The sequence below is a fragment of the Dromaius novaehollandiae genome, chromosome 15 (assembly GCF_036370855.1).
Source record: "Dromaius novaehollandiae isolate bDroNov1 chromosome 15, bDroNov1.hap1, whole genome shotgun sequence".
NCBI classification, from domain to species: Eukaryota; Metazoa; Chordata; class Aves; order Casuariiformes; family Dromaiidae; genus Dromaius; species Dromaius novaehollandiae.
Window position 1 is genome coordinate 18,643,375 of NC_088112.1, and position 26,786 is coordinate 18,670,160.

Below are 26,786 nucleotides of genomic sequence, written 5' to 3' on the forward strand. Positions count from 1 at the left end.
CATCACATTAGGTGATGTCCTTTTGCTCTGACCTCAAAGGCGCCTCTCACTGATCTGCCTGGATTCTTTTCCTGGACAAACATCATGAGCCACAGTTACACCCATCTACCATGAGTGATTAGATATTAGAAAGAACACTGGTCTTAACAGAGCAATGCACTATAGTTTATAAAATACACAAATACTGTTTACTCCATTCTGTTCGTGTCTAGAACTTCTATTCATAGCAGATTAAAACAATTCTCCAAGTTCCTGTAAGAGGGGCCCTTGCATATAATAAGCCTAAGTTTTGGCATTTCCCCCCAATACAGTATATTTGTTTAAAAAAAAATCCTACTGCAATCTGTCGGGTTTTCATGAGTGTATATTTAACCAAATAGTTCAACCCTCTTTCTTCTGAAGCAAAAATTTATGCCAGCAGATAAGGGAAATAAATCCTCACCATTAAGGGCGGATAAAATGTTTTGCATGAAACCATTTCTTTTAGGGAAAGAATGCAGCTGTAATGACTGCACAACAGTTCTAATAGAAAAATAAATGTTGTTGTATTGTTAATTGGAACCCCCCCCCCCCAACAAATTTGGAATGGAAAGTTGATTTTTTTCTAAAACAATGGTCAAAGGCTTTTATTTTCACTCTGAACTGGGCAGTTTTCTTCCCATAAGTCTGAAAATGTTAATCAACAAAAGAATCCATTTGGTGCTCATAAACAATGCTGCAGTAAAAATCAACGCTCAACTGTGACTTCCTCCCGGACCTTATAAACAGCTCTGCAGATATGAAAAATAACTTTGGATATTTATGTTTTCTATGTCCAGTGCAGACATTAACAATTTAACCTTCATAATGACCATAGAGAGGTTTTATCCTGAATTATTGTGCAGAGTCCTGGATTTCATAACTAAAGTTACGGAACAGCCACCAGGGAGTCCCGTTATCCTAGGAAAGACACAGTGTCCCAGGCCGCATCTTTTGGCATACCGCCCACAAAAGATGGATGAACGAGCTGTGGCCAACTGAAGCTCCAGCTGACACCGACTGCATTATTCATCAGCTAAGATTAAATAATAACTAAAAGAACAGGATTCTTATGGCAGATTTTCCAAATTTTCTGCCTACTTTTGCCTATATTTCTTATATGTGTAGCTTACAAGAAAGCTCTAGGACTTCCACAAAATGAGGGCAAATTCTCCCTGGTAGGGAGTCACCTCCCTTATGTGCCATTTTTAGCATAAACAGGAAGAAAAATGTGATTTTGTGGAGAAGTTAGAAACAATCCCACATTGCTTTGGAAACATTCTGGAGTAAATAAAGTGCTGGCTAGGTAGACAGTTTCCACAGAAAGGCAAAAAAGTCAAAAGAGAAAGTCAAAAAATGAATAAATTAGAGAATGGTCTTGCCCTATCACAGTCTGGTTTCTCTGATCGTGCCACTTGTGGTACCCCTGTCGAAAAGGCCCAGTGAAACACATACAACTAACACTGATAAACAGACCAACGGGAAGCTGCATAATGTTATTTTTTAGTGTTCCCTTTGGGATACACTTTTTTTTCTGAACTGTACTTAAAACACAAATGAACAACTATTTTCTGAATGGGACCGAAGACCAAAAAAAGAGAAAAGAAGCAAGCTACCAAGCCAGCAAGGCTAACTGGGGAACAAACTGCTGTTCTTACCAACTCCACAGCTTATGATCATCTCCCAGGTTTGATCCAGTTACGAGACATCAAAATACAGATTGCTCACGCATTCAGGTGTGGATAAACATTATCACATAATTCATTCCAAATTAAACACCAAAAGCTTGGGAACAAACACTCCCTTGCACTGGGCGGCTGCTAAAACAGGGGAGTCCGGGATTTGGCACGGGATCATATCACCCCTGAAGGAAGGCTGGGAGCAGCTCCAGCTTCCCATTAGCATTTAGCACGACTGCACGAAAGCAAGAGAAAACTGGCAGGCAAGAAGCGGGGAGGAGATCAAAACAACGGGTCAGGGTTTACGGACCCTGTATTTAATGCATTTTAAAAGGTAACTGTTGACCTAATACAGAGACATTGAGGAACAGCACTGCTTAAAATCCCTGCCTGTGTGTGTAACCCTTCCAATAAATCCCTAAAAAGCACATTTGCGGCGGTAAGAGATTTTTCTGGAATACGCCCAAGCAGTTCTTCAAAGCAGGTGGGTCACTGACATTTGTGCAATTATTTATTTCTCTCATTCCTCAACTCCCTTTTGGATTCAGCTTAAGCCACCCAATTAGCATGAACAACAGCAGTTGTACAGAAAACGCTCAGTTTCATACATCTGCTGGGGAGGTTTTACTGGGTTTGCTCTCCACGGAGTCCAAACTACCCAGAAATGGAGTATCAGCTCCAGATGTTCTATGGAAAGAGAGGGAGATTTGTCCACTTATTGCGGATAAGTGGAGTTGTCAACACCGCCTCCTTGGTCAGACCAGCCCTTTGATGTATAATTTAGAAGAGCAGATGTTTTATCTGGGAACTGGTCCAGATCTTAAAAAAAAAAAAAAAAAAAAAAAAAAAAAAAAAAAGAGAGAGAGAGAGAGAGAGAGAGAGAAAGAGAGAGAGAAACTCAGTAGTGGCTTCTATTGGCACCAGTAGCCCCAGAAGCACTGAGAAATGAGTAAAAGAGCTGGATTCCTCAATCACAGCAGAGAAACAGATGTTGCACGGGATCACCTTCGTGATGACATACACTGAGGTGATGAATCAGCTGGTGACACCAGTTAAATGGACTGAACAAAGCAGTAAATCCCAGACATGTTAATATGGCCATTACATTTTCAACAATCCTCTTTTCTCATTCTGTTCTTTTCAAAAAAGCTCCAGGAGTGACATCGTTCCCTTCCTTGAGCTGCACTAGCAATACCAGCAGGGACAAATGGCACCAAGTTTTAAAGGACTGCGAAGGTGTGAGAAATCTTTGTGAGATATTAACCACTGTGTCTCATGCAAGGTGAACTAATGAAGGCTCTTCCTCATAGATCATGTCCAAATTTAAGCAGGTTTTAATCCACGCAAAAGATGTCATAAGGTTCTATTATTAGTCCGAGGTCTATTAAACATATAAGAGATCTCTTCTGAATTTATCTTTTACCTGCTCTTCAATCAGTGCTCAGTCTTGCCTTTTCTCTTAATGCCCTGCCAAATTTGTACTGTAAACGCTTTAGAGGATGTGCTGGCAAAATGCTATGATCTGTGGCATTGGTGGTTTCAAAGTTAGCTACATTATGCCCGTAATAAATACACTTTCCTTGTGCTGCAGCCATTCAGCAGGCCAGATAATCAGGGGGTGCAAACTGGCGTAGCTCTGTCTGGAAGCCCCAGCACTAACATAAGATGTTGCTCTCCCGATTACTTTCTGCTGAGCCTACATGCTTTGCAAAGCCACTACAGCAAGCTGATAATGATGCATGAAATGGAAAATCCTTCTGAGCGCACCCAAAAGCACAGAGGATGCACAAAACAAGCATTATGGTGCTGTGGTATTTGATGCTTCTTCCTCCACATGCGCATGCACTAATGTATTCAGGCTTTCATTCATTTTAAATAGGTCCAACTCCACCTCCTGTAATGCATTTGCTCCTAATTCATGCAGTCTTAAATGAGACTGGAGTCACACATACAACAGTATTTGGGTCAGGCACAGAAAAGATAACACCACGTTTTGAGACTAAAGATGAAATTCTTTAGCAGTGTCACTTCACTGATTCAAATGAGCAAAAGATTTGTCCTGCTTACTCTCCTCACTGACGTGTTTACCCTCTGAGGCAATTAGGTAGCTGTGTATTTTGAGAATAAAAACACTTTGGGGACATATGTGGCACCATCCCACATCAACAGTAATTCTTGCAGCACTGCAAAACCTGATGGAAAATGTTTGGAGAATTTTCAAAGTAAGGGTTCAGTACTTTTCTATTCATCCCCACAGCCACAGTGCTACTCAAAGGTTATCCGAAATAGCTGCAGGCAGTGGAGGAATCACAGAGAGATCACACAGAACATAGCTTGGTTTCTGGAAAAAAAGCAATATCCAGCTCCCCCTCTCTGTCATTACTCTGTACCATTTTGACCACTTCTGGGACATCAAATACTGGAAATAGCTCAGAAAGCATTTGGCTCAACATTTATGTCTATATATCATAAGGACTATTATGTAATGCAAATGCTTTAAATCCATCCTAACTGGAAAATGTAGCTACAGAATGCCAAAAATGTCATTATATAGTAAGTACCGCATATAGCCATACTCCTAAAATCCTTGCAGGGTTCATTCCATGCTGAAAAATGAAGATTGAACATAGTGCTTCACCCACATCACAGCATTAACTTTGGATTATGAATCAAAGACCAGCAGGTTTTTACTGGGTTAGCTTCTGCAGCCAGGTCTCCGTGAGGTAAAACAAGACTTAGTACTGGCACAAGGGAATCTGATCATGCTTGATTTAGTCTGGCTTAAACTGTTGTGGAACTCCAGCCTCAGCTGGCAATGGCATTCAGGGACCAGAGTTGCTACAAGAAATTTTTTTGCCTCCCTACTAAATGGGGAAAGAAGGTGGAGATCAGTGCCCAAATTTATTATACGAATGTATTGAAAGCAACACAACACATTTTTCTTAAATTGCAGACACACTGATCAGTAAACTCAGTTTTCTACAAACGCCTTTGAGTAAACTTCAAAAGAAAGATGTAACATATAATGCTTTAAGTATTATTAAATGTCGTGCTAAAGCATTTAAAGTGAATGTTTAGCACTCAACCATTCAACAGTCCCTGACCGCAGCATATTTCAACCTATGCTGTGTGAGGAATGAGGTTTTAAGCTGAGAGTGCTCAGGAAGCTTTTCTTTGTTTTTTCACAGTTTCTCTCAGAGACGTTCTCTGGTCTAATTTGAACATCCTGGGCAAACTTCTTAACATTCTAGTTATTTAATTTTTTCCTAATTCGGTCACTCTGCAATCAAATCTGGAGCTTTCTGTAATTGCGTGACTCCCTAGGGAGATATTCTACCAAGTTCCACCAACTTTTTTCTCTTCTTTACCAAATTTAAGCAGAGGCTTGACATATATAAAAAGATCTGTTTTGATCTCTTTTTAATTGCTTCAAAATAAGTTATAGGAACTGTGGATGTGTCCAACACAATGTTTTCATGTACCAGGTTTTCAGACTTATAAATATGCCCAGTTTCTGCTCTCTGAGAGGAGAAAACCTCTCCCAGGGTTGGGAGGGTCTTCTGCTTTCCAGACTGGAGGGTGCATCATGTTCCTGTTCATTTTTCTGGAAGGGCCTGTTATAAATAATAAGACTTCTGTTTGGTTTCTGAAAAAATGCAAATTACACCTTAAAAGAATGCCTTAAAATTACTTTTTAATGTTCACCTTGGAGTTTTCTCATTCTGGTTGTTCTGACCTTACTGGAGTCCACGAAAAAGCCTCAAACAACCTAAAGTTCCCTTACCTGTGTACCAGCTGCTTGCGGCTTATACAAATCGCCGTTTCATAGTCATGAGTGACGCACACCTTATGTGGGCTGCACTTCACCTTCAGGCATGGATCTTTGGATGGATCAAGGGCTATAAAAAAACATACAAAAAAAGAAAGTTAGAAATGTATATGAAGTTCTCTCTTGGCTGCTTAATCCAGACAACTGGATGGGAATAACAACTGGTTGGAATGACTGCTTGGACACCTGATGGGACAAATACCCACCCACCGTGCAGCATGTGAGTTGTTCTCATGGACCAAAGTGGAAAGATAGACGCAGGGCTTAGAGCCTCTGATTACTGAGCGGTGCTCAGAGTCTAACTTGTTATTCAAATGAATATTAGACACGATACTTTATGAGGAAGTTCTGGTATAATAATCTATTTTATATTGCTTATCTCATACAAAAGTTACGGTGGAATAAAATACACTCGTAAGTAACAATAAGTAGTATTTTAGAAGCCATTTAATGATGGACATACTGCACAGGGCTACTACATTTCATTGCACAGATACACTATATTGTGTATATTACTTGTAGATATTATTTTAAATTTTTATGGATAAACTTCCCTTGTACTTAAAATGCTCGAGTAGAAGGGCAGTAATAACAACAAAATAATCCTGGGCTTTTATACAACAACTTTCATTTCTAACAGTGCCGTTGGAAGTGGGACTAGAGAGCACGGTGAAGTGCTAGCTCAGAGCAAATACACACAAGCTGTTGTCTCTGCTGATGCTCCGCAGGGAACATTTTTCCAGAGAGTCACCGCATACGCCCCTTCTTCTCCTTTCCACACTCTCCCCTGCTCCACCTTTTGGTGGTGGCACCCTGCTTTGGGTTGACACTCAGGTTCCCCAACGCACCATCACTGCTGTTTTGCCTTTTTCCCCCATGGCCTAAGGCAGCCTAACAGGGCTCGGGCCAGACTGCCCCCGAATGACCCTTTGGTACTTTTTGGTACAGGGCGAATAATGCAGTGGACAATCTTTATCTCAGCACTTCGTAAGGTGCTGGAGAAAAGGATAGGGTGGTGATTTGGACAGCGAAGGGAGCTTCTTACATCCAAGATGTGAGTGATGTGAGGGACTGCAGCTAGTCATGGGTCTGGAAAATGCGCAGAAGTGAGGCGCAGTTCTGCACGGGAAAGCGCAGAGTACTAGGGCTTACCCTCAGGTACCCTCTTTCCAGTGTTGATTAGGAAAGATCCTATGAACCTGCCACCTGAACATCTCCATTACCAATCAAACGTCGTCACCTCTGGTTAAAATTTGCCACTATTTAACAGCATTCTGCAAGGCAGCACCATAGGGGACTTGAAGGAGTGAATAATGTTGTACCCTAATGAAAATGCAAAGGGATTTTAGGGACTGTAGATAGCAAGTAATTACCAAAGTTTGCATTTGGCCAGGACAGAAGGATTAATGCCCCCCACTTATCTGGAAAAGGTATTTGGAGACCAAAAGGCAGAGATACACTGCCAATGTTCTAATGAGAGGCTCTATGAAAATCTCCATTTAGTTAGTGATGAACCTTTTTCCCAGGTGCAATGAACACACTCAGAAAAGGGCAGAGAGAGTCTGAGGAACCCCTTCATTTGTTTCTGTCTGCACAAAAACCTCTCCTAATGCTAACTGAAGAAAGTAACGGGAAGCATATTATACTGAGTTTTGCTAGAATGGCTCATATCTTCCCCCTGCCCAATAAACAAAGATACTAAGCAGGTACCAGAAGACCTAACGTGGTAAAAGCCTGTGGGCAGGTTTGTGTGACTGAGAGAAGAACATGCAACATATACATGGAGCCAGGAGCTGCTCCTTCAAAGAGAGGCAAGAAAATATTGACCCACTAGGCACCAGAGCAGGACTGCTCCACGGCCTGCGAGATGCTCAAGAGGAGCAGCCGGTGTTTGAGTCCTGCCTGCGTGCAAGCTAGCCTGCTCCTGCCGAGTTTCTACAGGCTGCTTCCTTAAATGAGGGGCGATTTGGTAGTCTTTGAAATAAAAAAAGAGGAGTAATACAGTGTGGTGCTGCATACCACTCCAATTAGAGCACTGAGCCCACGAGGGAAAACCTCTTACAAATACTTTTCTGCAATCAAGTCCCATTCCAAAGGCTATCTATCTAAATTTATTCTCTTACAAAAGGATGCTTCTAAAGATCAGGAATAAGACATATCTGCCAAGATAAATTACTTATATTCAAAAGATGGTTATGTGAATACTTCAGAAGAAGGGAAGTCACAAATTCACTTTCGTTTAAGAAGTGATTTTTAAATAAGTTTTTTTGGACATTAATTTTACCATGGATTTGACTTTTTGTTCCTCTTGAATGCGTCCTACAGTCTCCTGTTTTACCTCTCCCCTTCCTTCCCACATTTATGGGGCCACTCTTGGAATTCGGTCACTCAGTTTCATTTTTGGGACTGCATAAAGACCCTATGGCCAATTATGATAACTGAATTTTCCATTCGTACTGGATGATCAGAGAAAAGTTTAAAGGATACTATTTAATGAACAAGGAGTTTCAGCTTGCTATGCACCAAATTTCTTTATATAACAAATGTACTCCCAGCAAGCAGAGGATTCTTCTGTTTTCCTGCAGCGTTGCAGCTGTTCTGTGTTGGTTTAAATAGTCATAGCTACAAGCTCGTACCACATTAACACCCACTGCAGAGTTGTGATGGGCAATTCAGCACCACTAGTGCATTTGTATTTAGTGGAATGCCTTTGGTGCAAGACATGGGAAGGCTTATAAACAAAACAAAAGTGATAAAAGCTTTTTCTTTTAAAGCCATTAAACTGATAGAAAAGGTGAAGTGAGCAAGGAAGAGGAAGAGACCATATGTTTCCTGAACTGGAAACAGCAAGGCATCAACTTTCCAATGCGCTGCCATTAGGAAAACAAATAGATAGTGTTTGAAGGCTCAAGATAGGTCAAAATGAAACAATCAAGGGCTGAAAACAGCAGCTCCAGGTCCCTCGGGACAGCCAACAGAACCGAGATGGCTCTGGTGGCTCTTGGGCAGCTTCCTGCCCTCCTGGCCAGCACGCTCTTTCGGAGCCTTCTGCTCTTCCCTTCTTGTATCTTTGTAAGTCAGACTAACCCACACAGGAGAAGTGGCCATGATGCTGGTCCTTGCTCACCAGATGCTCTAGCAGATGCATCGCTTGTGCTTTACACAGCGAACACCGCAAGTGAGGCATACCGCCTTAATCCTCTTATTTCAGCTCTCACTGGAGACCCAGCTAAAGACTGAGGCAGATATTTGACAAGGATTGAAACGGCAGGCCACAGTTTCCTTACCTATCTGTCTGACTAGATATTCTTAAACTGCAAAGCAGAGTGACAGACCCTCCTTCTGCAAAGCCTTTAATCGGTGAGCTTTACTCGGAGCATGTAGGGTCAGCAGATGCTAGGTTCAGCGTGTTGATTATTCAGGGGTCATATCCACACGAGAAAATTTAATGATCAGAACTTTTGCTGGCTTCCAGCCGGTGCTGCTCTTTTACTGGAGCACATGCATGTCTTTCTGCTTTTCCTGGTGGCACATCCTTGATGCAAAACGCTGCATCAACAGAAACTCAGAAACTGTTGTGCAAGCTGGCGAGGAGCCCAGGGCTAATAGCTGCCAGCAGCACCGTGCTGCTGGAGAACATCCTCCCTGGCCTTGTGCTGGGAGCGGTGTGTCGGCCAGAGCCTCTGTTAGTGGAGTAGGTGGGTTTAGTCCCATGCCGGAAAGGCCAGGCTTTGCCAGCTCAACCAAGTTTGTGCCTGGACATTTGCACAGCAGTGGCAACTAAGGGCAACTTCTGCCAACAGAACTTTGCCAAGATCATCTCTGAACCTCCTCCAGGCAAGGACCATGGTGTAAGAACTGTGATAGGCTAGGTAGGGTTATGTTCATCTTCCCCTTGAAAACCAATACTACTTTGGTACAAATAAGAGAAGCATGACTTAGGCCAATACAGACTATGTGACACCACCCACGCAGTTTCAATGCTTAGCATCTTTTCATACTAATTTTACCCTCTAACTAAAGAATTATAGCCATTATATCCACTTAGCGAACTCCTTATGACTTCTAAGACAATAAGAACGCATGCAGTTCTGAAGTATATATTTTCTGAATTAGCATCACACAATCTATTATTAATAAAATAAACACAGCTCTGAAATATTTTTCAACAAGAAGACCATCAATTGCACATTGAAAAGGCAAGTACTGTTGAATGGTTATTAGTTTGAAGCACAGGAATGGGAAAAGATACAGTCAGAAATTTCTTTTTTAATCAGGCCTCACAACTGCTCTCTACCTCAGTGTCTTGTTTCTAAAATCTGCAAAGAATAATAATACTGACAATAATAATAAAAAAAGCTTTTCCTCACCTGTGTGTTGGAAGAATTAATTCATTAATGGTAGAAAAGCTCATGGAGATTCTTAGATGGAGCGCATTATATAAGTGTAATGTATTATCCATTACAAACATCCCTTTCATACAATTCAACAAAGTAGAAAGAGGTTTATTAAATTTAAGCAAAAATGTGGTCTTTGTGAGAAGACAGCAAAAAGAAAAAAAAACCCCTCCAATCTAGAGTATTATTTCTTTAGAATTTCATCACTTATGCAGAATGTGTGATCCAGACGAACATAAAAGGTCAAAAAAGGGCTTTATTTGTCTGTAGAGTTCCTCGACATGTTTAAGAAGTTTGGAAGGTTGTTCTACTGCTAAGCAGTACAAGCCCTAAGGAGAGAACTCATAATAAGAAACAATTTCTGAAATATGCTAATCAAAGATCATGCTTTGTTAATCAGATTTCTACATGACTAGGAGCAGATGCTCATCATCTACAGAAGAAAAGACCCTTGGGAATAAGATGAAACATAACAACCATGTTTGTCATCACAGTTCTTTGTGTCCTAAAGCAATGAGTATAAAGTCTTTGAAAATGAAGAGTCAAAGTACAAATAAATAAATGAAAGTGGGAAAAGGAGTGCGGAGGGGGAAAAAGGAGGTTTTTATTATTAAGATATTATTTTTTCAGCTCTAAAGGGAAACTACAGCCATCCCTTTTCTACCTTAAGGAGTACTGCACAGTTACTCAGGTCTGACTGCACAATACTATCACAAAGATCTGAAGCTGGCTGTACTTTACAGGAAAATATGCAAACATTTTTCCAGTTTTTCTTTAGACTGGGACTGACAGTGAAGCGAATTGGTATGGTTAACTGATCTAAGAGTGGCTAAGGTTTGGTCAAAATTTTTAGATGGGACATGTGTTTGATCACAATTGGAATTAAAGGCTGAACGTGAATCTCTCGATGGAAACCCAGCTCAGCCACCCTGCCTATCTTTTTGTGCGTCCAGGCTCCACGGTTCCCTGTCCTGAGCTTTCTTGTGTTGTTCAAATCCCTGCACAGTTGGTCTCTGGGGGAATGCATCCATCCCAGGAGACAGCTGGCTGAAATACAGTACGACATGTCTCTCGGCATCAACATTTTCAGAAGTTTTTCATCCTGTGTAAATTTAGAACTTCTACATTTTTGTCTTGGCTCCAAAGTTCTGCTTTTCCTCACTTCTAACACTGAGATGTTTCCATCACTGACATTCATTTTCTGTCCATCTGTCCCAGCAATCTGAACTCTGCAGTCTCTTCCAGGCAGAGCACAAATGAAGAAACCTTTAGACTGGCTACAGTTTCTGTTTCACGGGCTACCACATTTTTGTAGGAAAATTGTCCTCTCCTGGTCCACTAGCTCTACAGGTCAGCTGATTGCAGTGCAAAAGGGAAAGGCTACCATCCAAACATGGTGACCCAAAACCAGGCCCTTTCATGTAAGATGAGGGTGCAGAATCTGAATTCCTGTCACCGAGGGACCAGACTCACATTCCTTCTGGCAGTCAAACTTTTATGATTCACAGCAACCTAAGATCCCTACTAAATCTACAAATCCTCTGTGGTTCCCTCTTAGAGTTATCAGAATAATTGGGAAATAATAAACACTAGGGATTGCATCAGACCATTAACAACCTCCTAACGGTATGCTGACATCTTTTTTCAATACTAAAAGGATTACGAACAGCGATTGCATCCCAAATCCCTTCCCTTGACAGTGCCACAAAGCACGCTGGAGAACATTTGCTTATGAACTGTAGACGGTTAGTCTCCCCTGCCTGCTACCCATCACCAGAGGCTGCGAGCTAGCAATATAAATCATTGCTGGACAAAAACCCAACAACGGTGTTTGAGATACTTTTCTATTACATTTCATGTTTTTATATATTACCACTATAAGGGAAGACTTATGTCTTGGAGGAAACTCCGGAGCTCAGACAAAGCAGTACAGGGAGAAGTTGCTGTGTAACACGACGCTGTAGCTGTGGGTCATGTGCTAATCTCAACGGAGCAAATTTATTTTTTACACATTTGATTTTAAAAGGGTGATAACAAATAAATACTCTCAATGTCTCGCAGCAATGGATGTGCAATCCTGCAGAAACCGTACAACTAGTTCACAGCAAGATTTATGAGCTTGATTTTGTTTTTATGACCATTCGTTTGGGGGAAGAGAGTAATTTCAAACTCATAGCTGTTTAGCGGAGCTGAAACAAACTACACAATCCAAAAGAAAATGGCATTATGTAAATATTGTTTTTTTGTTTTCAAAATTGCCTGACAATAAGTACTATGATCACTCAATGACAAAAATAATTCGGCATAATGAAATGTCAAGAGCAGTTGCTTTTACGCAATCCCCTTGAAACTGCTCTGACTATAAAAGGAAAGAAGAACACCTGTTGAGAAAGGTATGATGAACTGGAAAATGTGACCTGCTGTCTACAACACAGAGATCCTAGTGCACTTTTTAAGACAAAAGAGAGAGACCATAAAACGAAGCCTCTCGATTAAATGATGCATTAAATTATAGGTGTGCATTTCAATATTTATTTGATTCCAGCAATAGTCCCCAGCCAGCCCCAGAAGCTCCTGGCTGTGCAAGCCGGCAGGTTGGGTCAGGGAGGGATGAACCCAAGAATGAGGCTGCTCTGGGCCTTCTTCGGGCCAAAAGCCTCCACTCAGCTTTGAAATAGGTTGTAAATTTGCGCTTTTTTTCCTGAGTGTGAACAAGGCCATGGGTATTGCCCTAGAGAGCACTCAGGTGAACGCTGCTCTGCTGCTCTGTGCAACGTCATGGCTTTCAGTGCCCGAGCTGGCCTTGGGCTGGCTGCGGGGCCGAAGGCAAGAGCGAGGGGTGACCCCAGCACCCCGCCGGGAGCAAGGCACCCAGGCAAGCTTGTGACGGACGTCCAGACTCTCACAGCCATTCAGAAGGTTTTTTCTTTATGCGTTTTTCCTATTTTTTCTTATTTTACAGCTTAGCAAGTGGCCACATTGACTGGCTAAGAATATGTTGTTTATTGGAGCTGAGTGTAGCATCTCTTCCCACAGCTGGTATTGTTAATAATTCTGCTCTTAAAAAATGTCCTTTAATAATAGATTAGACTGTCCCCCCCACAACCCGTATCAATTGCAAGTAATTACCAATGGTTTTTATTCTGCTTCTGCAAATCTTGGCATAAATCATTCTGCTTCATTAGAGAGAAAATTGGCGCTAGCCCTCCCCCAAGTCTAGGGGAGAACGTCTTCGATTAACAGGCTCAGATATTTAAGTCTCTCTCTCTCACATGCTCTCTCTTCACATAATTACTCAGAGCAATTTGCATACAGAAATCAATTCAGCTGAAAATTAATTACCACAGGCCTGAATGCTTCAAACATGTATGTGCATTATTTTCATTAAATGGAATTTCTCAAGGCGGTTAAACAGTAACATCTCAAACTGTCAGCATTTATTCCCTCACTGCACTGTATTTTTGTGTAGTTTTGTTTTAGAGTACCCAAACATTTGAGTGGCTGAAGATATTAGTATAGTGGAAAGACACATCTATTTTCATTTTTACAGGCACTTTCAAAAATCCTTTCTCATAACTGACATACGATTTCTTCTGACATTGCTGAGGGCCATCCAGGGCAAAAGATACTTTAAAGGACTCTACTGATTTGCTTTCTGAAGCAAAGATAAGACCCTGAGTAACAGGAATGTGCTTGACAAACATACAGAGATCTAAGGCAGTAAAAATAAGTGAAGTAAAAAAAAAAAAAGGCTAGGACCGTAAGTTAGGAAATGGGCTTCCAGTGGTGGGCCTGATGGTGAGCCACAACCACCAACAGAGGTATTTGGCTAGTGAGGAGCAAAGAGACACATACTAGACCAAAGCTGAGTCATAAAAGAGAGGTCCTGGCTTGACTTCTGACAGTGAACGGTCGTGATTTATATCTCCACATACTGTGGATGTAGCTGAAATACTTCCCCTTACACTGGGGCAAGTTTTTAGTTTTTCATACACTTGACTATGTTCTGCTAATACATTTATCTTTTTAGCACTTTCTTTTGCACTTGAAATAACAAACATCCCCAGGAAGGAAAAACCTGCCAAAGCCAGCGAGGGCTCTGCTTTGTTTTCCAGCTAGCACCAGGTGCGCCGCTCACAAACAACTCCCGCCCGCAAGGCAAAGCATCGCCCAACATGCGAGTACCAAGCGTGCGCATCAGTGCAGCGAAGCACGATGCGGCGTCGGTGCCGTCGTGTGCCCCTAAACTCGAAGCACTTGCGCTGCATGATACTTTGTGCTTGGACGTGTCAACACCTGAGGCTGTGTTTCTGCATATTCTGGTAGGATCACGGCAAGCCAGAGTTAGCACAGGGCATTGGTCAGATGGTCCCTTCGATTATTAATTCTGGAAGTAGGGAGAGTACAAAAATCCCCATTCTCAGGGACTGCCAGGGTTTTGGCGCATGTTTAACGACAGCAGCTTTACGGTTCTGGTCTTAGAGCCCCTAACCCCCTGCGATGATCCAGCTTCCTGGGGTGTAGGCAGCGAGATGCAAAAGACTGCTCTGATCTTGAGTTGGTACAACATGAGAAAACCCCGATTCCTCCATGTCCACCTTGCAAGAAGGGAGCCATCTGCGTTATTTGGATTAACGGATCTGCAGGATAGGAGCAGAGCTAAAAAGATGCCTGTTTCTTTTGGTCAGCCTCAGCTTTGTGCTTGCTTTGCAAAGGTGCCCTACAGGGAGGCAATCAAGGATCTCTAACCCCAGGCATCGGCTCCTCAGTCCGAATGATCTCCACCCCACCAGCTCCTCGCTGCTCTGCCAAAACTGCCACTGCTCTTTCCGTGGGAGAGCTGCTAACGATTGCACCCCTCCCGGCTGCCTCCAAGCCTGGCTGTACCCGTGCTGGACTTTAATATGCTCCCTCATACTTTCAAGCTCAGTTTTCTACATCTGGTGCACACAGATAGTGTGAGAAAGAGAGAAAGTGTTTGGATAGCTGCACCGCTAGAACTGGCCAGCTGATAACACCTTGTGAAAACGGTTAAAAGTCAGATTTTATTGGGGCTGCTTTACCCATTGCTGAGATTGCGCTCGGGGCCGGTGACACCAGGTATGATTTACACGTCACCCTGGGGCTCCTGGAAGGCATCGGGGAGCACACGCAAAGGGCCCCTGTGAATGACTCGGAACGGGACGATTTCAAAACAGCTAAAATCTGCAGAACTAAGAGCCGTTTCATGTTCATTTACGACAGAGTCTGATTGTCTCCATGGAAACATGGGCAAGCACTTTATTTTCTACATCAACAGCGGAAGATTTGTTTCCATATTACATTAGTTTTAGTGTGCACTGAGCAAAACAAACATAAAAATAAGAGACTTCTCAAAGACTGATTTCATTATTTATGGAAAGAGAGCAGTTTCAGTCCTCCTCAGCAATCCCTAGTGCAAAACCTAGCAAGACGGGCAGCATTCTGCACAACACCTCTGGACTGGGGATGAACATAGAAAACATAGGCTATTAAGTTTATGGGCAAGGAATTTATTGTGAGAAGAAATCACTAGAATTATAAAGTTATAGCAATTTTAACCATGGGACATGACAGCAAAAGAAAAGCACGAGTGCTGCTGCTACTGCATGCACTTGTACATAATTTAGAAATCTGTACAACACAAAATACATCAAAACTGTGAATGAGCTGGGGGTTGGCTAGTGTAATAGATTGTTGCCTAATGTAATTTTTGTTGCTTTTGAAAGGAATTACCTAAGTGGGAAAAGATAAAGCTCCTCTATGGATAAGCAACTAGTCATATAATTGATATCCCAGAGCGGTTAGCCTGGGAAATAAATGAAAGGAGAAACACCTATCCTGGATGGTTTTAAAATTTAGTAAATATAAATACAGCAAAGAAAATTCCTTCTTTAGGATAAGTTTTGCAGAAACGAGTGCTGTGGGAATCAGTGACTACCTAATATCACTCCTCACTCCACCTTCTGAGAGAGAATCTCTAATGTGAAACAAATGAAGATGAAAATGGATAATCTACACAACTAGTTTGTAAAAATTAACTTTGGAATTGTGCCAAAGGCAGAAACTTTGGGACCAGGAGTTTCTTAATAGTAGGAGACTGGTGACTTTAGCGTGCAGAGTGAATGGGTAAAATAAGCAGATAACCTCAGAAGGTTACAGCGGTCACAAGTAGCACTGCAGACTACAAGCGTCTAGTGGCAGGACAGGAATGAAAAGTATGAAGTTATAGGACTTGTACAGCCCTGCAGATATAAAGGGTGAAAAAAAGCATTGTGCTCTTTCTGCAGGGTTTTCCCAGCTGGAGTTATGCTTTAGTTGCTACACAAGTGGGAAAACTGATGGCCAGCTTCTATCTCACAGCCTGCAGTTCCTCTCTTGGCTTTGAGACCTCGACATTCATTTTCAAGATCCAAAGATCACCTCTACAGAGCTGACGCTAAACCTACACGCTTTGCAGCTGTCTTTTTATTGTTCCCTGGCAAATTGCATCGCAGGCTAAAATTCTAGTCTCATTAATGCAGCCCAGGGCATCTCGATATGTCTCTTGATAAGCAATTGATATCATTTTTTTTTAACAGGCACAAACATTTAGAAGGCTTTAGACTCAAAACATTCATAGTTTAAAATGTTTGTTTCTTAAGAATAGATACATTGATGAAGATATAAAGGAGAAATGTTATTTCTCTTGCTAAAAATACTTAGCTAAAAGAATTTTGAAGAAAGATTCTTTAGGAAAGAATTAAAGTTTGAACAGTTGCCTATGGACACGTCAGTAACTGTCTGGAATAACTAAAACATTATTCTGTCCTTTTCCCACAGAGAACGCGCCCACGATGCCTCAGGCAATACAACAGCAAATCCTGTAACTTTGCACTCAGCATGGTACCTAAAACACACTTCTACAACAGAAGAACAACTGTTCATAGCAGAATTGCTTGATTTCTGGTGCGCCTAGGCAAGAAATGTCATCAAAAAGAGTAAGCTTTCTGAGCAGCAAAGGAATGCTGAATTATTGAGGGTTTCTGATGTACATGTTCCTTTTTATTAGAACAAGGATAAAACATAGAGTTCTAATAAAAAGGAACCATATATATCAGGAACCCTGAATAATTCAAACATAAAGTAAATAACAATGGAAGTGGAAACTGGGTTTTACTTCCTCTCAGTGAATATATATTATGCTTCCAGAGTCAACTGGCCTGACCTATCTCAGACATATCTCCTCTGGAGGCATTGCCCCAAATTTGAGACAAGAACAATGTGAAGAGCCAGTAACAGTGTTGCACTGTTTGGGAAAAGAGACAGCAAAGAGTGAAGATGCTAGGAGGAACGATCGTTATAATTTGGAACAAATGAACTTTGTTCAGTTCTGATCCGAACAGATGCAAACGTTGTAGGCAACTGTTATCCCCTACTAGACTTCACTGTTCCCAGCGAATATGAAAAGCCTGAGAGGATAAGCAGTGGAGCTCAGATTGGAACAAAAACCAAATAAAACCAGATGCCTTTCCAAATTCAAGCAATATCCTTGCAGAAAAATGACAGTCAGAAGATAGCAAAAAAAACCCCATGACCTTCACATTCACGACAAAAACCAGATCCTTTCATATAAATATGCTGTGATGTTACAGGAACAGAAATTGTATTTCAGCCCAATTTATACATCCTACAGCTTCTTCTGCAGAATACATTCCTATTTTAATCAGTAAAGCGAGATTTTAATAAGGGTGCATCACTACAAAGAGGTCTTCTGCACTGCAAGAATAGGGCTGAAAAAGCTGCACAATTAGGTAGAAGAGCAGTGATGAGTACCTGCTCCTTGCTGACCCCTCTACCTCCCCTGGGAGGTCTTCAGTGCCCACTCTGTTACCTGGGCTGGTACTGGACTGAGAAATGACGTTAACTTGATTTCACAAGGGTCAAACACTAAAACCTCTACAGAGAAAAGGCTGGAAATGTGCGCATGTCTGACACGATGACTGAATTTGTGTTTATAATTTGGGCAAGAATATTTCTCCAGCTGATTTCATAGCATTTTCCAGGAGACAGTCGCTGCCAGAAAGCCTAACTCAAGTTTTCGATCCGCTCCAGCTCACACCACAGTGCAGAGCGTGGACATTCTGAACATGCTGGGTCTGCAGGAGGCAAAGACTAATGAAGACCTTCAGGTCCTGTGATCTGACCCTCCCTGAACATCTAGGGTATTACAGTAACTTTCTTTGCTGAGGAATGAAGGAGAGGGAAGCCTAAGTGGTAGTTAAGTTATAATCCAAATGACCGCATCACAAACCCTGGCAAGAAATGCTGCCACATTAGCTTCTACTATTGCCACAGAGGTCATTTTAGTGTTTAATACCATAAATTAGTCACCAACACAGCAAAAAAAGTAAATCTCCCATTAACGCTTGAGAGCCATCATGCTGCGGTTCACAGTTTGGAAGCAGGGAGCCGACACTCCAGTTCAGGCTATTTAATTCAGCTACTCAGCTGTCCTCCCTTGCTCTTTCACACACTCTATATATGTACACTGAAAATGTGAAGACGTTCAAAAAACACAGTTAAAAGAAATATCAATTTCTTTATGTATTAGTCCATGTACATGTGTTGTATGAATGTGCTACGAGGATATATCACAAGAACTCAGATTTGACCACAGCACTAGTCTTGGTAGTTACGCGCAAGACCTAAGGAGGGAATTCCTTTCTTTCGTCCTCATACAGTATTAATTTCATGCCCTGTAAGTTTTTAAATGGCCCACAAATCTTTTGGATTTGTTTTTTCTCTGAAGGAAGATTACAATATCTGGTGCTTTTAATTTGAGGCGAATAGTCAACAACTGTCAAGATACTTTTTAGGCAAAATAGGCCCCTTAAACATAGAAGACTCTATATCTGGGACATGATATGCTTAGTCTTAATATGCTAAGTCTATACTATGGGCACTCAGTACTTGCTGAATGAAGACAGTGGTGCACTGATTTTAATGCATAGATACGATTTTTTTTTAAGTTTGCCAAACGCATCAAAACAGTGGGGCATCAAAGTGTCAATGTCATTGTTTCAGGAGAAAGACCCTTATTTCTCCTTTTAGTGGATTGTCTCATTGGCTCCTCTTTGAAGTTTTGTATCGAGCTAATTAATTTAGCAGTCTCCCAGGTTGCAGGATGATTTGAAACTCAGCATGTTCTGCTACTGGTAATTTGTTAGCATGTCTAAATTTTACATCACTTAACTACTTTTTCAGGTGGATTTCCAGATCATTTGGTATTACAACGAAACAGGACAAAGCTGAAAGGCTGGGGCTAGAAGGGCTTTACTGTTCCTTGCTATCTACATGCAGCCTGAGAAAGCAAACAAATGAAGAAGAAGCTCTGCAGGCCCGTGGCTAGGAATACAGAAGACTGATGTGCATTTTTACTGGCTGTGGACTGTCAATCTTTTTGCATTGAAATAAAATAATCATGTAATTGCTTTCTTTTTTTGTGAGTAACCTCAAATAAGTTTTCATCATGTTTAAATTTCCAGAGAGTTACAGCCATAGTGCTGATCCTGTAAAATGCTGACTACCCACAACTCCCTCTGATGGCATTAACTGTCAGCCTTAAAAAATGCAATAGAAATGTTAACATCAATGAACAGCCATTATCTGCATGGGAAGTATTAAGTCCCTGTACCAGAGAACTCGCAGATTTTAAAATGGCCATATTCTTACAGACCCTTCTCTTTTAATAATGAGACACTGTATTGCTACAGACCAGTGGAAGCTTTGGTCTCCTTGGGATCACACCATTCCACTTTTAAATGGACTCTGTTAAATGATTCATGAGACAGGACCAGTTGGAAGGTAGAGAAACTCAAGGCTTACCTAAACTGCAGCGTTGGTCACTTGGAGGATTAAAATACTTCTACTCTACTGCTGATATATTTGGGAAAAACGGCACAACTAAAATGAAACAAATGGAAATACTGCAACAGTGACCAACAGTAGGCATAAGCATTCCTGCCACCATGGCAAAGCTGACAGCTCGGCAATGTACGTGGCAGCTCACACTATGTGCTAGAAGAGAATAGAGAAGCCAAACATTAGGAATGGTTTGGGCCAATGACCCTATCTCTGCCTGCTGCAAGTTTCCTGTATCTTCTTCACTCACACTTAATGGTGCTCACTATCAGCAAGAGGACACCTGACTAGCTGGACCTTGCCTTCTTATCCATTACAGCAGTTCTCATGGAATGAATAATTCATATCTACATTATTTTCTTTAACTGCTGAATGCTTGGACTCACAACCAGATAATCAATTAATACAGAAGAGCAAATTTGTTGCCTACGTTGCCTATCAGTTTCTGCAAATTGATGTAAAGATGACAGTGTGCAATACCGCACAGAATATACAGAACATATATACAAGCAACTTAGGAAGAAGAAAACTTAAAAGCATCACATAACTGCTAACATCTAGATAATGCACATGGCTTCGAAATGTTTCCCAAACTACATACAGATTTACCATGTAACAGGTACCATCATACTGTCTGAAAGTACACTATTGCTGCATATCACACGTCTGACACTTGTTATATACTGCACACGTCTGACACTTGTTATATACTGTTCATTTAGAAGAACAACCTTTGCAACCGGTAGTATCTCACATCTTTCTGCAGCTGTGATCAGAGAGGCATAAACCCACAAGTGATCATGCTGCTTTTCAGAATGGACGCTTTTGCCCTTCCCCTAGAAAAACACAAGTTTGAAACTAGCTGGAAGCCATTTCATTAGATTAGATTACACATTTAATTAGAGTTAGATTGTGCCTCAACACATAAAAGCTTCTAGGCTCCTTTTACTACTGCTTTGAGATTAAATGTGCCTATTTTCAAGCTGTCTTAGGTCAAAGGCATTATTCCTCATACCTTAAGAATGTGCAGGTGCAGAATAGAGCCCAGATTTAGTGGGAACAGAGAGCAAGTCCTAAGGGGACTATTACTGCTCATCGGCAATGTCTTATGTTGTGCCCTTGCTCATGTCTAGTTGCTTCCTCGCCAGCACCACAAATTTCCCAAATCCAGTGTAAAAAACCCCAAACCAACACCTTTTATTTGGGATTATTTTAGAAAGAGTGGAGTCAATATTTTGGTAACATTTGAAAGAAATGTTTAAGACATAATCTGTACATCAAGGGAATAGGACATGAGGCCATCTGTCTACTGACTGAAACAGATACAGGCTTTAATGGAGATACACCAGGGATCTGGCTGAAGCAGGTTGGCAAGAAAAGGAAGCAAATGTGGAAGAGTTAACGAAGCAGAATGTGAGTGAGCATCAACCGGTTGATAGCATGTGATGACTCTAAAATAAAGATATGCACTCCTCCTGGAGGAATAACACAGACTCCTGAGAGACATCTTCAGCAGATAGCACCTACTTGAAGAGCCTCCAAAGAACGCGTAGTGTTACATGAAGAACAGACAGCCCCACGCATTGGTTACTGTGGATCTCTCAGGAAAACAACCTTTACAGAAATACCAGTCCGCTACTGTCCTTGGAAACGCAGAGGGGTCAGCACACAGAGGCACTAGAGAGTCTCCCAAGTCCTCTGTCCTCGGAGGACCTGCTGACCCCATTGGCACCTCTAGCACATGCATTGCTTGAAAGCTTGCAAATGCAAGTGAAGTACTACAGAAATGCCATATTTCAGCTCGCCAGCACGTCTTGGTGCTTTAATCACAGGTTGTTTACTTGCTGACTCAAAATAATCCTGATCTTCCCCACTAAAGTTTTGTCCTGCTCTCATCTGCAAAATCAACTTGTAGTCAGCGTTTAACTCATCTCCAGGTTCTACCTGCGTCTTTGGGGAAAGGCTTACTGGTTTCTGGCCAGATGGAATGACCATGTGTTAAATTTGCTTACTGACATGATCTTCCTTTGTCATAACTTGACACTGTATTTCATCAGTACTGCCTTGAAGTACTGGCCTGGGAAATGATGCTAACAGTTAACTTGAGAAGGAGGGGCGATTTCATTAATTATCCACCTACTGGATACCCTGCCAAGAGGAAACAAGCATAACTGATATTTTATTTCCTTGATGAGTCTGCAAATAGCACAAAGGCAAGAACAAGCACCTATAACTCAACATGATCTTAACTCTGAGACTGCAGGATAACAATTTAAATTCTGGTATTACTAAATACTTCACTCTGGTAAAATCTATAATCCACAGTACTTCTCACAAATCACTTATAAATCAAAAGCCTCATCTGTCCACTACTCGGAAGAAAAAACTTATAAATTTTCCCTGGCAACTCTGCAATGGTAATTCTTTAACAGTACAAATATGTATTGTAATAAAAATTAATCTCTAGCAAAATGGCAGAATGAATTTAATTTCAAAACAAATAACAGAAGGAATGGTTCACTGATTACACTGGTTAATTCCCACAGTCCATTCAACCAGCCTTCCTTTTTATTTAAAATTTTGCCTGATTTCAGCAGAGAGTTTTCTTTAGGCCTTAGCAGATAAATCTCTCAGGGCCCTGAGCGTGCTCCCCTGGCCACCGTGTTTGCTGCCCGGACTTGGGGCCAGCTTTGATGGTACGCTTGTCCGGCACTGGAAAGAGCTGGGGTCACCATCACCGGAGCAGCTCTGCTCGCATTACTGGGGTCCTGTGGGACCTCGTCGGTGAGGCCCTACCTCTGTCTGCCTTGCCGTCAGCTCCCGGCTCAACTTCCCACCGGAGCAGCCTGTCCTTGCTGCGCCCTCACAGCGCAACGAGTCCATTTGATTTGCCCTTGTATTAGACCATAAGCAGCACGCTATCCTTTACCATGCCTCAGGTGAGGGCTGGTAAGTGTTAGCAGCAAATAGGAGCTTGACAGGGATTAACTAGGTATCTTAACGTCATGTGAACACATCCAGAGATTTCAATTTAGGTGAGAGGATCTTGAATTCACAGAAGATTCAGGGTTCTCTTTTGGTACCACATGTATAAAAATAGCCCTGATAAACCTGCCTTTGTTCTTAGCCTTGAATTCATTGTTCTGAAAGCTGATCTAATGTATGGAAAATAGTTGGTCAAGTGAATGAACCACAGAAAATGCATGTGACTCAGATCAATGGTTTGCCAAGAAAATTATGAGGAAAGGAAAGGACTAAGCTGTGTTTACTGGTGGGATGTCCATTACAGGACAATGTCCCCACAAAAGGGACATTGAAAAAGCAGCAGGGAGAAATGGTGGTGTCAAGCAGAAGACAGAACTTGGATGAAAGGATATGGTAACACCAGCGTCAGGGAGGGAACTTGGGTTTGGTGAGGCAGCAGAAAGTCGGATTTGCAAAGCAAGATCAAATCCAGAAGGCATGATCTTGTGGCACAGAAGTGCTCTACTTCAGCTGTGGCAGGTAGAGACTGCCATTTTGAGAGCCCTTAAATTCCTATGTTCCTACCTTTAGTCCAGTCAAGAAATATATGGCTTATTATCTTGATGTATTGCACAAAGAATTATTTCCCTCATTAATACAAATTGAACTTTCAGTTCCAAGCAACTCAAATTATAAGAGGTTATAAAAATCTGTAGGTAGTCCTGCCCAACTAACTGAGCTGCTATGCTCAGCACCTTTCAGGATCTGGCCCTAATTAACATTCTTGTGATCAGTTGCTTTATGCTACGTTTCAGAATTTTGCATTTCAAATGCAACGTGACTAGGTTTACAACATTCAGGGCAACTTAGCCTGAAATATAATTGCCCAGGTTGAGTTAAATAAAAAGCAAGCAAGCAAGCAAACAAACAAACCATGGGATTTATGAAGAATTAACTTGCACTTAAAATCCTATACAGGGTAAGAAATATACTTATCCGTGTCATAATTTTTTACTATTAGATTACCTTACATTAATGAGATTCATAGATTGCTCACATTTGCCATATGAAAATTTAATTAGACTGTAGAAGTTACTTTTGTGAAATATTGTGGACTCGATGGAATACGTTGCAATATTTTAATGGAGGTGGATTGCTATCTTCAATGAGAGACACAGACACCAGAGAACAGATACCAGTTCCAGATCATTTATACATCTTTTATATTACATGCCATGCTATCCTTAAAGCAGATGTTAGGGCTCCTGAATAAGACACTAGCATCTCTCTTTTCAGTTACTATACTAAGTGTTATCTTATTAGAAGAAAAGCCCCCCTCTCTCGATCTCTCTCCATTTTGTGTGACTGCGCACATATATACTTTAAATATTTTGACACTGACTAGCTAAAAAACTGGAAAAATAACATTAATCAGATGCTCTTATTTTAAGCATTAGCTTGTAAACAATAAGCTCTTATCGTGAGGTCCTGGTGAAATCCACAAACTACTTTAACTACTGTATATTCCTCTGTATAACTGAAGCATATATGTGTGTGTGTGTGTATACATATATATACACACATATATTTATAAAGGAAGCTTGGATTCTATAGCATTGCACCTGCCATAGGTCACCATGTCACCATGTGATGGTGACAGAAAAGGTCAGCAGTCTCCCTCACCTTTAGTTTCCCATTTTTGGTCCTCCATCACCTACTCCATAGCATGTAAGGTCTGTACATGAAAATATGGTACTGGGCAGAAATTGTAAGAATGCTAAGATTTGGTATTCAAGGCTTTAGACTGTTACAGTGATGATACACTTGATTAAAAGGTATCAAACACCGAGGACTGTATTCTGAGTGATGATGAACACATGCTGAATTTATCTCAAAACTGGGACCAGTTAACTAAATGTCCAATTCAAACTCTCCTTCAAGGTGGCTGGCTGAACACCCACTTCGGGAATCAGTATGTGATTAGATATTACATAGAGTTTTTCCGTGCAGGGGCTGCTAATGGTGACGAGAACTGTCATTTCAATAACACACTTTCAAACCGAAGCATCTTTGGTAATAGCTAAGACAATAAGTGCTTGGCATTTATTTCGCTTAGGGGAGTGCAATCCCCTTACCCACTCTGATCCACATTTTCTTCATGCTATGTAGTTCAAATGGATAAAAAAAATACAGAAGCACAAGATTCTCCATTTGAGAGAGACTACAACAAGAAATGGAAACATGTACAACACTTAAAATTGACTCACTCAGATTTCCATTTAAATTAAAAAAAATCTAAAATTTGCAAGTGTTTGACACCTACCTGTTGGGAAACGATATTGTTAAAGAAATGTCAAGACATAAATATACCAGGTGGGATTCATCTCGCTTAACATTAGGTAGCCACACCGCGGCTATCTAAAACCCAGCTAGTCTTCTGCCTTGCTCTTTGACGGCTAACTTAAGATGAGATGAACTGCACCCCGGAGGACCTATTTGCCTGTACCAGTGAGAACCAGAATCCAGACAATTAGATCCACAGTAACAGACACCTAAATGTAGATAGATGAATCCCCTCTGCTGTGACGATGTACCCTACTGATCAAGTAATAATCCATAGGGGAAAAAAATGAGACCACTTTCACTGGCTCCTATAGTACTGAGGCAACGTTATTAACAATATTTCATTGCTAACTATGCTGCTGTGAAAATCATCCAGCTAGAAGGCAGCTCACACAATTTACTTTTAAAGATTTCTGTCCTTCAGCCATTTAATTTGGGCCATTTTTAAAGTGCTTTCCTTAGATGAGGAGACGGAATTGTACATTAACTTCAAGTATTCATCAAAAAAGTTTCAAAGGCACTTATATTTTGAATTTAGTCAGCAAATACACAAGCAGGTACCATTATTGCTCAGCAAAGAAGCAGTATGCTCAGCCCTGTAGCTTAAACCTAAGGACCTGTCCCTGCATATCTTCTGAGTATGAAGGAAATCACAGAATCAGACTTAAAAGCCTGGTAAGCAGTATTACAGATTCCTGGTTTAGACTATATAAATTACAGTGACTTTCTTAACCTCAGCTTTTATACTTCACTTATCTATCAGAGCCGGTAGCTTGTTCTGATAGATACAGCCTAACATTATTAGCACCTTAGGAAGATTTTAAATTTCTTTAGTAATCCTTCAAGAACCTTATGAAATTGCAGTAGCTGCACTTTAGCTTGTGGAAAAATGAAAGCAAGAGGTTTTTATCAGGCTTAGGCAAGGAAATATGGAGAATAAAAGGCCAAGCTAGTCAGAGAATTCCAGTATCGCTGAATGACAGTTCTTTGCTAGTTCACTGAAACGTGCTTCTCTGTCATTATCAAGTAGCAAAATTGTATCCTGCACTCTATATTTGCAAAAGTTGGAAGCTTCTGGATGCAACTGCCTATGAGAAAGACCTCTGTCACTAGTAGAGTGGCCTCTACTGGCTTTTTGAAGGACTGGTCTTGACAGGATTAAAGAGAGGATTATTCTATTTGTGCTGTACACAAGAAAAATCCCTGTATATTCACAGAAATGCAAATAGAGCCCTGGAAGTGACATAGTAAATCTTAGAGGAGATGTGGGCTCTGCTCCTCACCCCAGAGCTCCCTGCTGACCTTTTGCAGAGATGGACTGTGAAGCAATTTCAGAGCATCCTATGTCTTGCGCTGCCAGCCAAGCGACGAGTGGTACGGTGCCTGCCAGAGAGCACTGGGGCTTGGGAGAAAAAAAGTCAGGGCATAAACGTTTCCTGCAACTGCAAAGTTTGGAGGATTTGGGGAGAATGTTGGTTGTAGGTAACAGTCCCTTCAAAATGTGCTAGACAGAGATATATGCATTGCAACAACCATTCTTGAAGTCAGAATTGAATTAGAAGATTTTAAGGCTGTTGCTGGCAGAAGAATCCCCACATCCCAATGCTCAATGACAGGCTTTATCCATAAGATCAC

The 26,786-nt window shown here is 41.3% G+C and overlaps 1 protein-coding gene across 1 annotated transcript in view; it reads right to left on the bottom strand.

Annotated features, from left to right (window-relative positions):
- The window catches only part of SPOCK1 (SPARC (osteonectin), cwcv and kazal like domains proteoglycan 1), a 324,732-nt gene that overhangs the window by 131,260 nt on the left and 166,686 nt on the right, over window positions 1–26,786 (bottom strand). The window contains exon 4 of the mRNA XM_026101957.2: window positions 5,482–5,596. Coding sequence (XP_025957742.1) covers window positions 5,482–5,596 — 115 coding nt within the window. The remainder of the gene's footprint in view (window positions 1–5,481; window positions 5,597–26,786) is intronic.